The 14,861-nt window shown below is 35.6% G+C and overlaps 1 protein-coding gene and 1 pseudogene across 1 annotated transcript in view; both read left to right on the forward strand.

Moving 5' to 3' along the window:
- Positions 1-14,861, forward strand: part of AHI1 (Abelson helper integration site 1) — a 203,861-nt gene that overhangs the window by 47,952 nt on the left and 141,048 nt on the right. The window contains exons 13-17 of the mRNA XM_047102438.1: positions 2,281-2,510; positions 4,595-4,701; positions 8,190-8,308; positions 11,279-11,409; positions 13,338-13,478. Coding sequence (XP_046958394.1) covers positions 2,281-2,510; positions 4,595-4,701; positions 8,190-8,308; positions 11,279-11,409; positions 13,338-13,478 — 728 coding nt within the window. The remainder of the gene's footprint in view (positions 1-2,280; positions 2,511-4,594; positions 4,702-8,189; positions 8,309-11,278; positions 11,410-13,337; positions 13,479-14,861) is intronic.
- On the forward strand, positions 7,040-7,435 carry LOC124528692 (40S ribosomal protein S12-like; annotated as a pseudogene).

Here is a 14,861-nt window from a genome sequence, read left to right on the forward strand (position 1 = left end):
GAGTTTCTCTGGCTGTTTCTTCCATCTTCCTGGGGATCCACACCACATGTTAGTGTCTCCTGAGTACCGCTGTTTCCCACTGGACAGCTCTCTGCCATGTAAGTTTAACCAAAATCTTTTGCTGTCATCCAGATAATTTGTATTTTTCTCTAACCGGCAACTCCTAAAATAATCCAATTTTTCCCATGTGTAATGGCTCCAGTTAGGCACATAGGTCCCTATGCCACCCTTAATCCCACATACTGCTTAACTTCATGTTTTTTCTTACCCAGTTCTAATAATGTTTTTTGTGCGCTCATCTAGTCATTACAAGTTTGAGTATCTCCTTGTTCTTTGTGATTAGCCTATTTTTTCCCCCAGACTCATTAATATGTTTCTTTTGTTCTTGGATTCAACCATTGCTTGCTTGATGAAAGCCATCATTCACACCAGTTAGGTCTTCACATAAAAAGCTTCATTTTTATTTTAAAATGCTGTCTGGATTTTTTAAAAATTTTTTTAAACATTTATTTATTTTGAGAGACAGAGACAGAGCAGGAGCAGGGAAGGGGCAGGGAGAGAGAGGGAGACACAGAATCCGAAGCAGGCTCCAGGCTCTGAGCTGTCAGCACTGAGCCAGATGTAGGGCTCGAACCCGTGAACTGTGAGATCTAAGCCAAAGTCAGATACTTAACCGACTGAGCCACCCAAGTGCCCCCAAAAATGCTGTGTCTGTTTTAATTGAGCTGTTTTTAAGGTATGATTGCTTCATTTCTATCCGCTATATAGTATTTCAGATTATACCACTGAGATTTTTTAGCAAGCAACTGAAGTTTTCATCTTTTAAACAATCTTCACAATATTAATCACAAATTAATGATTTTGTTCTTTAAGTACTGTATTTCATGCAGCATGCATTCGTTGAAAGTATTGCTATGGTAAAAATGTTTATGCAGTGACATACATGCTTTATTTTTACTTGAAAACATGTTCTTTCACTTCCTTCATCATTAGTTTGGATTCTTAGTAATTGAAGATCATATCCTGTATTTGAAGCAGCTGCTGAGAAAATGCATAGAATGTTATTCTTTTTTTTTTTTTTTTAATTTTTTTTTAGCGTTTATTTATTTTTGAGACAGAGAGAGACAGAGCATGAACGGGGGAGGGGCAGAGAGAGAGGGAGACACAGAATCGGAAGCAGGCTCCAGGCTCTGAGCCATCAGCCCAGAGCCCGACGCGGGGCTCGAAGTCACGGACCGCGAGATCGTGACCTGGCTGAAGTCGGACGCTTAACCGACTGAGCCACCCAGGCGCCCCAGAATGTTATTCTTAAATGGCAACCATATTTTTTCTTCGATAAATTTGAAAAGGACTTAATTTGCTTTAGTTCTTAGGTAGTAATTAAAAGAATGAACTGTAAATCCCCTCATTAAAAAATCAATATATTTTTCTAATTCTAGTAATTTAATCAAGTTAAAAAAAAAAAACAGTGTTCTACACTCATTTAGTAGCTGTCTGTTGTTAGATTTTTCCAATTTTTACACATTGACTAGAATTGCAGAGTATCTGACATAACAATTTTAACGCTTGAGATTTACTCTTTTGTCGAGACTGTAGCAGTGACAGTAACACTGCTTTTTAAAAGTTGTCCATTATTTAGAGGAAGAGATAATGAGAGTGTTGAACATAAGCTGATTATTTAATGTAAGGTAGTCTGTTTTCTATCAAAAATCATAATTATTTTAATCTTATGCAAGTATTCATACAGTTATTTCATTATGGCTTTTAAGTCTTTGAGATCATGTTCTTTATCTATGCTATGAAATTACATATATAAGGTTAATGGAGTATCCTGTTCTCTAAACCTCTACAGTGAGCACTTTGCAAGAGCAATATACACAACCTAGGTGGGGAATAATTAAAGCTCTCCCTAGATTTTATTTTTTGTGTGTAATGTACTAAATGCAGTATTTTACCAGCTATACAGTGTGTATTTAATCAATGACAAAAGTAGGTATGTTTAAGAAAAACAGACCTATCCAAATATAATTTTTCATTTATAGTATAGTTACAATTAGTAGACAATTAACATGGTTCATAATAACTAAGAAATAGCTTTGTCAAATTGTAAAGAACCCCAGCCATCAAATCTTTGATCATATTATTTTTGATTGTTAGGAAATTTAGTTTACCATTGGTTGTTACCATTGCTTACTTGAGTCCCATTGGCTGTGTTTTTAGAGAAAGTTTTAGAAACTTGTGCATTTCAGAAGCAATATATAACTTTTTATCCTTTTCCAGGATCTGGAAAAATGAAATAAATAGTACCAGTACTTTCAGAGTTTTGCCTCATCCTTCTTTTGTTTACACGGCTAAATTCCATCCCGCTGTGAAAGAGGTGGTGGTTACAGGGTGCTATGATTCCGTGATACGGATATGGAAAGTTGATATGAGAGAGGATCCTGCCGTATTGATCCGACAGTTTGACACACACAGGAGTTTCATCAACTCTCTCTGTTTTGATGTTGAAGGTATGTCACAATATATTCCAAATGGAAGATAGTTGCATGAAGAATTTTTTTTTAATTTTATTTCACTAAGATAATTTTTTAAGTTTGAGAGGGATTTTTTGTATTGATAATTGTACGTATTTGTATATATGTGTATTTTGCAGATCATATGGTAGATGTAGGCACAGATTTAGCACTGAGGGAGTTTTGTTTGTAATTTTAAGTTCATTAAATTCCTAAACATTTATATTCAACTAATCTTTACTGTGAGAACCAGTCATATATCAAATCTCATAGATATATTTCATTGGATTGGTGATTATCCCCTCAGTAGGTTTTTTTTGTTTTTTTTGTTTTTTTTTTAAGATTTATTTATTTATTTTGAGAGAGAAAAGTGTGAGTGGAAGAGGGGCAGGGAAAGAATCCCAAGCAGGCCCCACACTGTCAGTGCAGAGCCCAATGGGGGCTCAAACCCACAAACTGTGAGATCATGACCCGAGTGGAAGTCGGACACTTAACTGCAACTGAGCCACCAGGTGCCCCCTCAGTAGGTTTTTTTTTTTTTAAGTGGCTTTTGAGTGAAAGGGTTAAAATGAGGAAGAACGGGAAATACCAAAAGAATATTAGATAGTGGGAGAAACCTGTATTTACACTGTGTACTGAGCACCACTGCATTCAGCTAACAGTTAATAGGTATATGTTATAGAGTCGTCTAAATGTATCTGAAGAAATTTTCAAGAAAAAAGCATTTTCTATTATCGGCAATGCTTAAAATGTTTTCAGCTTTCTCGTATCATGAACATGATTTCTATGAATACGAATTTTATTTATATATATATATGTGTGTATGTTTATATATATATACATATATGTTTATATATGTTTATATATGTTTATATATATAAACATATATGTTTATATATGTATATATATAAAGCTTTGTTGCACTATTATTTTCTTAAATTCCTAGATGTGAGGTTACTGAGTCAAACATTTCTGGAGTCCTTGCTATGTAGTTTAATGTTTTAAATACTTTACATGTGTAAACTAGTTTATTCCTCACAAAATCTGTATGATTATGGTATATACCTTCACAATATTTCAGACGCTGGGTATACAGACTATAGCTATAATTAATTAGTATGGGATCCAGATCAAAATGACAATACTGCTAATATATTCATTTTAACTCTAAGGATGTTAAAAAATTGGAACACATTTAGAAAAGTCAACCAAGGATAGAAAGGTGTCTGTAAACTTTGTCATAGTAGAAGTAACTCAGATTATAAAAAGAGGAAGGAATTTCTTCAAATATTTGACTAAGACCTCTATACATGAAACAAAGAAAGTCAGTCTGTGTTGCTTCCAGTAGGTAGAGATGGGACCAAAGCGGCAGAAGGCAGATATTCTTTGTTCAGAATTAGAAAGAACATTCTAGTGTACAGAGTAGCTCATCAGTTGAATAGCTGCTTTGTAAAATATTAAGTTCACAGTTGCTAGACAATTGTTCATTATGGTGTGGTAGATATTCCTGAGTGGGTGTGAAGTTGAATTTGATGGTCTCTGAGGTTCCATTCAACTATGAGGGGGTTTGACTCTAAGAATGTATGTTAAACTGAAGCACCTGTTACTTATCATTTTATTCATTCCCTGATCATTTACTGAGTTTCTACTGGTATCAGGCACTTTGCTAAAAGTATGTATAAAATATAGGTGTTTTTCCAGGAATACAAAACAGATTATACAGGTTAATGAAAGTGAGCAATACAGACATATTGGATAATTCAAATAATTTGTTTGGCTTTATAATTTGAACCATGTACAAATGCACTAAGATGCTCATTTCTTTTTGTATTCAAGTTCAAGTAAGTGACAAAGGGAAATAAGTCAAAAGTAATTCGGTAGAGTGAAGAATTCATTTAAAGATCATTGGGATTTGACTACAAATTGTGTTTTGGTTTTTGGCCTTTTTTTTTTTGCTAAAACACCTTTTAATACCCCTCTGATTCTTTGTTATACTGGGCTGTGTTTTACCAATTTCGTATTATTTGTTTCTACCTGTGTGTAGCACTTATAAAAGAGTAATTTTACTTTTTTTTAAATAGGTCATCACATGTATTCAGGAGATTGCACAGGGGTGATTGTTGTTTGGAATACCTATGTCAGAGTTAATGATGTGCCACATTCAGTGCATCACTGGAGTGTAAATAAGGTATAAAATCATACTTCATATTTAGGGTTTAATTAAAGAAATTAGAAAAAATTGAACCACATGAATTTAAAAATATGATGTCAGGACACTCTGTTCTCTCTTCTCAAAAAAAAGTGAAGTTTTTCTCAGTCCCTGCAAGCTATCATTGATTCATTATCAAGTCTTTCTGATGGCTAAGTGGTGATATAGCAACTTAGTGAAAATTTTCATTTTGGTCAGACTTCACTTCCTTATTTTGAACCCTAATTTGTGATATGGCGTTCAGTGATCCACTACTGAAATTATGCTCAAATGAGGCATATGTTAATATTACCATCTCTAAGTCATAACTTCTGTTATCTGCTATTCATATTCTTTCTTTTGACCCAATAACATCACTCTAAAAACAACATGCTCAACATTTTAACAGTCGTGTCTTTCACAATGATGTAATCAAAATTAAGTAATTATGAGTGGGGTCTGCTATTCAATCACTATAATTGCTTTCATTTAAACTTTGCTAAGTAGGCAGAAACAAACGAATAATCTTTCATTTTTGGAGTGTTTTTAAGGTGGCTGGTATATAAAGCAATTTTGTTGGTGCGTATTCAGTACTTTTTAGTTAAAAATACAAAGTGAATTCTTAAACCTGAGTTTTGTATAAGTTGATATAGTTTCTAATATGCTATAATTTATTCTTAAGTTTTTGTTCTTCTATAACAGTTGTCCTCATTTGAAGTAAAGACACTCCAAGTGAAAAAGAATTTTTATGAACTTTAGTTGAATCTATCAGATCTGTTTAAAAAACTGTCTATTCTATTTTTAGTCATTCTCATCTAGTCTCTCAGATTAATGATTGATGGCTTGGAATTCGTGTTGTAGATTAATTTCACGCATTTTGAAAAGAACTTTCTAATTCTTATATACCTGAGGGATTGGCAAAACTCCAAAGTCACCTATTCCAGTAATTTGCGTGTAGAATGCGAAGTCTGTTATTTGTGTTAAATATCGTGTGTTTCTTTACCTCAGTATAGTTGTTAAAAGGCAAATTTATCTTCAGAATCGACAGCCTGGTAGTTATTTGAGACAGTCCAAAATAAAAAGTCAGGAAATGAACTGGAATGTCTTTCAGTAGCTAATGCCCTAGAACAAACTGTAGACTCTGATTTCTTATGTGGTTCTCTTCAGCCAGCAGTGAGACATGGGAGGTTATACTCAGCTGTCCCTTAAGATGAAGTGCCTGTGTGCTGTTGCACACACTCCTTGTTACAGGACATGGGCTTCAGAACTAGAACGTTTTTAGTTTGAAGATGAGTACGATAAAGAAAACTATAAAGGAAATCATTAACAGATACTACAAACGCTAGACCTGCTAGCACTTTTGTCAAATTCATGCCTAACATAACTTGTTAGACAGCTCTGTGTTTTTGATTTTGCACCTTTGCATCTGTGTAAATGTTTCTCAGACCCGCAACAGTGCATCCCCGACCCCAAGTTGTTGTAGTTCAATTAGTATAACCCCCATCTGTGCTGTCAGTGTTTGGCTCTTTTCTGTAACTTTTAAATTTTTTTTTTTCAACGTTTATTTATTTTTGGGACAGAGAGAGACAGAGCATGAACGGGGGAGGGACAGAGAGAGAGGGAGACACAGAATCGGAAACAGGCTCCAGGCTCTGAGCCATCAGCCCAGAGCCCGACGCGGGGCTCGAACTCACGGACCGCGAGATCGTGACCTGGCTGAAGTCGGACGCTTAACCGACTGCGCCACCCAGGCGCCCCTTTTTTTTTTTTTTAATTTTTTTTTTTCAACGTTTATTTATTTTTGGGACAGAGAGAGACAGAGCATGAACGGGGGAGGGACAGAGAGAGAGGGAGACACAGAATCGGAAACAGGCTCCAGGCTCTGAGCCATTCTGTAACTTTTAAAAAGGAGCTAGCGGCGGGTCTCAGTGTCAGACAACGATAGCGTGGGCTCAGCTGCTGCTCTCGGAACTGTAGCCCTCTGTACTCCAGCTGGTGCCAAACCGCCCCTGAAGAGGAGACCCCTCTAGGAACTGGCGACAAAACATAATGTCGGAGCCTCGAAGGACATGAAGGCTAATTCCAAATTCTGCCTGCAGGTTAAAGCAGACTTTCTGTTGACTCTGTGGACTTTAGTCTGAGCAGTTTTGCTTTAGTAATTCTTCCTTGTGAGGCTTATCCAGGCAGATTTTCCTTCAGTATGTATGTCTTTCTTGACATCATTAGCCAGGAGTCTTCCATGGCTGCCTTAAATAACAATCAAAAAAAAAAACAAAAACCTGGAGGCTCAGGTGCACTTTAGATTTGGCTCACCATAACCCACCACCACACGGAGGAAGGCATTGCTGCTAGAGGTGTAATGGACGTTAATACTGCTTTACAAGAGGTGCTGAAGACCACCCTCGTCCACGGTGGCCTAGCACGTGGAATTCACGAAGCTGCCAAAGCCTTAGACAAGCATTAAGCCCGTCTTTGTCTGCTTGCATCCAACTGGGATGAGCCTCTCTCTGTATGTCAAGTTGGTGGGGAGGCCCTTTGTGCTGAACACCAAATCAACCTCATTAAGGTTGATGACGACGGGAAACTGGGGGAATGGGTCGGCCTCTGTAAAATTAACAGGGAGGGAAAATCCTATAAAGTGGTTGGTTGCAGTTGTGTAGTGGTTAAGACTATCTGTGGCAGAGAGTCTCAGGCCAAGGATGTCATTGAGGAATACTTCAAATGCAAGAATTGAACAAATAAAAATCTTGGTTCTTGTTCCTCAAAAAAAAAAAAAAAAATCCCTAAAACTACAATCTAAATTAAATGAGCTCAGAATAAGATGCCAATAACATACCTTTTTCAGGATAAAGTGGAAATAAGTACACGAAAAAATGATCTCATACTGAAATAGAATTTGAAAGTTAACTCCGTACTAACTTTTGAAGTTATAAAAATTAGAATCTTTCTTATATGATGGTAAGCAAGAAAATTCAATGTTAGAAGTTATGTTTTAAGAAGTGCTGTTTGGGGCGCCTGGGTGGCGCAGTCGGTTAAGCGTCCGACTTCAGCCAGGTCACGATCTCGCGGTCCGTGAGTTCGAACCCCGCGTCAGGCTCTGGGCTGATGGCTCAGAGTCTGGAGCCTGTTTCCGATTCTGTGTCTCCCTCTCTCTCTGCCCCTCCCCCATTCATGCTCTGTCTCTCTCTGTCCCAAAAATAAATAAAAAATGTTGAAAAAAAAATTAAAAAAAAAAAAGAAGTGCTGTTTATTTGGGGATATACTACAATAATGCTAATTAAGTGTAGCCGTATATAACAGTCAAAAAATACATGTTACCAGCTTTATTTTCAACCTTCATTGGGAATTCTTTGGCTAGCAATTTTAAAGGACGCTTTAAATTATAACTGAAAATGACTTCTTCAAATTAGTTTTGTACTCTAAAAGAGGCTTCATATTCAATAAACTGTTCAGTGCTAATATTTTATAATCTTTTTTAATCATTTCAGGAAATTAAAGAGAGTGAGTTTAAGGGGATTCCCATAAGTTATTTGGAGGTTCATCCCAATGGAAAACGATTGTTAATCCATACCAAAGACAGTACTTTGAGAATTATGGATCTCCGAATGTAAGTATATTTCAGTATTGACAGATTAAGCACTCATAGAATAAGAAATGAATTAATTCATATTTATAAAATGCAGCTGTAGTTTTTAAATAGACAGTTTTCCCTCCAGAGGACATTTGACAGTGTCCGGAAGCATTTTTGAATGTTAGCATTTAGTGGATAGAGACCAGATAGTATATAGTGGATAGAGACCAGAAATACTGCTAAGCATCCTACAGTTTATAAGACAGTGCCCCCACCTCACAACAAAGAGTTTTCTGGCTCAAATGTGAATAGTTCTGAAGTAGAAATATAGTCAGTTGCTCTTTGTTGTCACAATTAAAAAAAAAAAGAAGAAACTTCTGCCTTAGATAGATCTTTTACTTTTATGATACTGGTATAGCGTAGTACTCTGATATACCTACCATAACAGAATGAGATGGCTTTTGATGAACATGTCCTTGTTTTTCTTATTCTGTTTTATTTCTAAATAAGGAAAGGAAATATCCTTAATGTTAAAAGCAGAGAAGCAGAATTCTGGACAAACCAGCATGGTCTTCTGATGGTTCTTGTTTGGTGTTAATAGTACTTGTAAAACAAACAAGAGAAGGCTAGTTCTGTTAGTTGTCACTATTGTATTTTGAAAGGAAAATGTGGTAGTCTATACTAGTTTATTCTGCAGTTATCTTTTAGGGCTAACTGTTAAGGCCTTCAGGGTTTATGTGGAGCTGTTCAGGGTACTGACATCAGTGCTATGAGAGAATGATTACCAGAATGAGTTCATTAGGAGTTTATAATCTAGTTGAACTGCCTCCAAAATAACTCACAAAACATTTAATGAGGCTAAATTGTGAGATCTTCTAGGATTGGAATCTGCTTATTCTTCTTACATACATAGTACCTATGTTATGCCTGGCTGATAGTAAGTACTTGATATGTATTTTTTTTTAATGAAGATAAATACATAATAAGAGGATTATATCTTTCATGGCAATAGTAAAGGTGATGATAGGTCTACTATAGTCTTCTATTAAAGGCTCTATGGAGAGGCTGGCCTTTGAGCTCGGTCTTGAAGGATGGATGGAATTTAGAGAAGATAGAAGTGTTGTCAGGAGGGTGGAAAACATGAAAAGCCTGGAATAAAATTCAGAGGTAGGTTAATAGAAGTTGTGTTCGAGGCAAGGTGGGTAAATCTGTAGAAGCATAAGTTTCTTGATAAGGAGTGCTGAGAGAGAATTTCTTTGGTTTTAAAGGTTACTCATTTATTTTGAGAGAGGGTGCACATGCATGCAGGGGAAGGGCAGAGAGAGAGCGAGAGAGAGAATTCTAAACAGGAGAGCATCCTAAACAGAATTGTACAGAGGCCAACGCGGAGCTCGATCCCACAAATTGTGAGATCATGACCTGAGCCGAAACCAAGAGCCGGACACTGAGCCAACTGAGTCACCTAGGAGCCCTGAGAGTTTTAGAAGTAGAGATTAGAGCCACATTTTAGAAGGTCAGGCCTTAGAAGTTTGGTTATTCTCTTTTTAAGTAGTAGGTAGTATTCAGCTTAGAATCATGCTTGAGCTCTAGAGGCAAACTGCTTAACATTTATTTATTTTTGAGACAGAGAGAGACAGAGCATGAACGGGGGAGGGGCAGAGAGAGAGGGAGGCACAGAATCGGAAGCAGGCTCCAGGCTCTGAGCCATCAGCCCAGAGCCCGACGTGGGGCTCGAACTTGCGGACCTCGAGATCGTGACCTGAGCTGAAGTCGGACACTTAACCGACTGAGCCACCCAGGCACCCCGGCAAACTGCTTAGAGTCAAATACTGCCTTTTCCATCCCTGACTAACTGATTAACCATTCTGTGCCTCTCTTTTCCTCCTCATTCAAATAGGGGAGATAATATACCACATTTGTAAGGGTTTTGCGGGGAATAAATTAGTTTACACATGCAAAGTGCTTAAAACATTACACCGTATAACAAAGTCTCTAGAAATGTTTGACCCAGTAACCTCAGGTCTGGGAATTTATGTGAAAATAGTTATAAAGCAGGGAAAAAGTACAATTACACAAGCTTGTTCATAGAAATCATCTTCATGGTAGGAGAAAGCTGGGAATATTCTGTTGTCTCATAGTAGAAGATTTCTTAAGGTACGTTTAGACTTGATATAATACATACCTACTAAAATGATAATACCTAATTTATACGCTCTGACACAGAGGGCCGTTATTCATGAGTCATTGTTAAATCGGGGACAATTGTGTGTCTACCTGGCACATAGTGAGCACTAAGATAATGTTAGTTATTATTCACAAGCGAAAAAGTCTAGAAAGTTATATACCATATTTAATAGATGATTTAATTATATTTTTATCTAATATTTCTGCAAGTGTCCCAACTCTGCATTGTGTGATTTTAAAAATTTATCACATGGGGTGGTAAATGGGTGGCTTAGTCAGCTCAGGTCTTGATCTCACAGTTTGATTCATGCTATTGAGCCCTTTGTTGGGCTCTGGATTCTCTCTCTCCCTCTCTCTGCCCTCCCCTACTCGTGCACACTCTCTCTCTCTCAAAGTAAGTAAACTTTTTTTTTAATTTATCACCTGGAAAAAATAGGAGTATAAAAATTTTGTACATTTTTCAGTAACCAACTCAAATGCTACTTCTATAATATAGGCTCTCTCTGCATAGCTAGAAATAATCACTTTTATCCAAATCTGCAAAGTACTCTTTTTGTTCTTTTATGGCACTTTCTGTATCCATTTTCTGTTTTACATGGATGCATTCCTTCTCTGTCCTGCTAAATTAGAAACTCCCTGACCTCCAGGACTATCTCTTCTTTATTCTACATCCATCATAGAATGTCTCCCATGTAACAGAGTCTCAAAAATCGTTAAATGCAAGTGAAGTATTTAAGAGAAAAGGGTTTGGTTTTTTTTTTAACCACCGGTCTTTTCCATGGTTAAGACAGGTCATATGTGTGAAATCTTTTTTGTTTATAGATTAGCAGCAAGGAAATTTGTAGGTGCAGCAAATTATCGGGAAAAGATTCATAGTACTTTGACACCATGTGGGACTTTTCTCTTTGCTGGAAGTGAGGATGGTACAGTATACGTTTGGAACCCAGAAACAGGTAAGTATTTCATTTATCTTAAAAATATTTTTTGGTTTGTTTTTATTTTGAATAAAGGTGAAAACTACCATTTTCTGGAATAATTTTCAAGGAAATTCTGATTTCAGGTTCTCAATTATGTTTATCAAAATGGGAAATGGGAAAGCTGATAATGGAACTAAGCTGCAGTCTAAATTTGTGTTAACATTCTGTTCTTTACTGTTTTGATATCTTTCACATTATAATTCAATGTTTATAATGAGATATTATCAATCTTAAGAGAAGTATTTTTTATTGTGGTTGACATACAATATTATATTAGTTTAAGCTGTATGACAAACATAATGATTCAACAGTTACATAATTACAAAATGCTTGCAGTGATAAGTGTAGTTACCATGTGTCATCATACAAAATTATTATATGATTGACTATATTCCCTATCCTATATTAAGAGAAGTATTTAATTAAGATTGTAATGCAAAATACAAAATATTTATAAGCTGAATTTAGAATATAAGTGAGTATACAAATGGCTACATATCTATAGTATATTTTTGTTAGAAACAAACATATTCCTGTCAAAGTTTTGATGTCTGAAACTTAATAGCAACTTACCCGGGGCGGGGCGCCTGGCTGGCTCTGTTGGTAGAGCATGGAACTCTTGACCTCACGGTTGTAAATTCAAGCCCTACATTGGGTGTAGAGATTACTTAAGAATAAAATCTTTAAAACAGAAAAGAAAAAAAAAAAAAACACCATTTACTTCAATTACTGTAATTAATTATTCATTTGTGCCTCACCTTTGCTTTTCAAAAGAAAAGCTAAAACCACATAAACATTTCTTAGCACTAAATTGAGAGATTTTATAAAATTTAAAATATCTTTAATCAGTAGTATTTGGTTCACTGTGCTTATTCTCTTAATTTTTTTCCAAGTGTTTATTTAAATTCCAGATAGTCAATATACAGCGTAATATTAGTTTTAGATGTAGAATTGAGTGATTCAGCATTTACATGCAGCACCTGGTTCACATCACAAGTGCCCTCCTTAATCCACAGTCTCTCGATCTTTTCTTTAACATTTTTGACTAGTCAGTTCACTTAGTGTTTTTTTGTTTTTTTTTTTTCTTATCGTGTTTTGATACTTTAGGATCGGTTTGGAAGTGTTAAATCTCTTTTCTCCTTCAATAAGTAGATCTAGATTCTTTGTGAGTTCTGTTTTTCATAGGTTCCTTAGGCCTCTACTGTAGGTCTCTTTTAGCGATTAATAATCAGATATATCTTTAAAGCAGGTGGTATCTCAGTCTCTGGGGAAAAAAAAATAGAAAAATTTATTCCCCACCAGATCTCCCTCAGCCAGACAGTATCTTCAGTGTTAGAACCTGCAGTTCCTTATGAGTTTTCCCTGAGTTCTTTGTTAGTTGGCATTTGCTCAGCTCTGTCAGATTTCAGGGTCAGATACTTCTCTACTAGTAAGTTCTTTGTTTTTATTTTGTGCCTGGAAAACCTCATTGAAGAGGTTGAATTGCAAAGTAGAAAAGGTCCAACAGGATGAAAAATAAATATAAGAGTTACTTGGACGTCCGATTAAGTGTCCGACTTCAGCTCAGGTCATGATCTCACAGTTCGTGAGTTTGAGCCCTGCATTAGGCTCTGTGCTGATAGCTCAGGGCCTGAAGCCCGCTTCAGATTCTGTGTCTCCCTCTCTCTCTGCCCCTCCCCCTCCCTCCCTCCCTCCCTCTCTCTCTCTCTCTCTCTCTCTCCAAAATAAATAAACATTTAAAAAAAAAATTAAGAGTTACTCAACTATTTTTAAGTATTTGAAGTTCTCATGTAAATAATATGAGCTTTATTACATACTGTAACTATTTTAGTAAGTTGCAGAATAATCTTCTAATGAGAGATATTTGAGATAGTACAAATGATTGAATGTCTTTTCTTATTTAGGAGAACAAGTTGCGATGTATTCTGACCTGCCATTCAAATCACCCATTCGAGACATTTCTTATCACCCACTTGAAAATATGGTTGCATTTTGTGCGTTTGGGCAGAATGAGCCAATTCTTCTGTATATTTATGATTTCCATGGTAAGTTCACTGCTGATAAGTAAAGAATATTTCGAGTAACCTTTACTTTTAGACTGACCCAGGAATCATGAGCTCTGTAAAGACTATCAACCTTTGTATTAATAAAGCTTTCTTAAATATATTTTAAGACCCAAACAGATTAAATAGATTATATTATTATTATAACAGTTTATTTTTCCAAAAGCACTATCATTATGGAGTTTAAATATCAGCGAAGATACACATAAATGGTTGTGCCCTTATGTTGGAATCATAGAAAGGTAGTCATCACAAGTCAAATTCACCTAAAAATTATTTGAGAATGTATTAACTAAATTTCAAAGGTAAATAACATTTAGGAAATATGGATCTTTAATGTTTTCAGTTGAATATTTAATTTCTTATTCCATATTTCTGTTTTTCACCAGAGCACATAGTTGTAATAAGTTATAGTTTCAAGAATTTCTTAACCTAAAAGGAAGGCAAAAAAATCAAGTGTCAGTAAAACAAGATCTGGAATTGGAAATTTAATGTCTTTTTTTACTCTAAAATTACACTGCTCCATCATTCTGAGAAAAAATAAATAAAGATTCTGGACACATTTTTCAGGAATAATGTAGCATTCTTAGAATTATTTGGATTTATGCTGTATTTCATACATTTCTTTAATTTCTTTCCTGAAATTAGGATTTCATTGTTCTACATTGCATTGATAGTGCTGTCACTCCCAAAATTACAGTTCCATTTTCTTTATGTATTAAATCTTGTTCAAAAATAAATCGTCTTTATTAGTTTCTGATTTGATTAGGATGTCATATATCATCATTCACTGTTTCTGCTAAGCTAGGATGGCTTACATACAATGTCATAAATGCATAAATGTGCAAATACATCCATTATAGGTAACATGAATGTGGGATTATTTGGCAAAGAGTTTTAAATTTAAATGAAATACAAGTGGTTACATTTACTGTGTTCACGCAGATCACACAGAAATGTTAGCGTTAATTGGTTATTTGTTAATGGTTGTGATATGTGCTAAATTATTAAACAGTTAAGTTCTAAGCCTGAAATTGTTGATCACTGAATGGGTATTATTATTATTATTATTATTATGCTATTCCAGGCAAATTATATTAGAAAATAATTTGTAAAATTGAAATTTATTTTTAAAAATCTTACCAAGATGTAACCAGTTTCTCTAATGCGTATTCAAATCTGTTGACTGGTGCAAACATGTATCCAGAGACAGGTCTTTCTCTGTGCCAACTCTAAATCTTCCTGTGAAAGAGAGTTACACCTAGGCACTTATTCTTAACCTGGGACTGTTGTACAGAAATCAGCAGCGCAGTTATTTCCTCAGAACCTTTAGAGGTTTCACAACAGTCTTCATTTAATTCCTAA

The sequence above is a fragment of the Lynx rufus genome, unplaced genomic scaffold (genome assembly GCF_022079265.1).
Source record: "Lynx rufus isolate CCGP_SWC_20201006 ecotype Redwood Valley unplaced genomic scaffold, mLynRuf1.p SCAF_6, whole genome shotgun sequence".
Classification (NCBI taxonomy): Eukaryota; Metazoa; Chordata; class Mammalia; order Carnivora; family Felidae; genus Lynx; species Lynx rufus.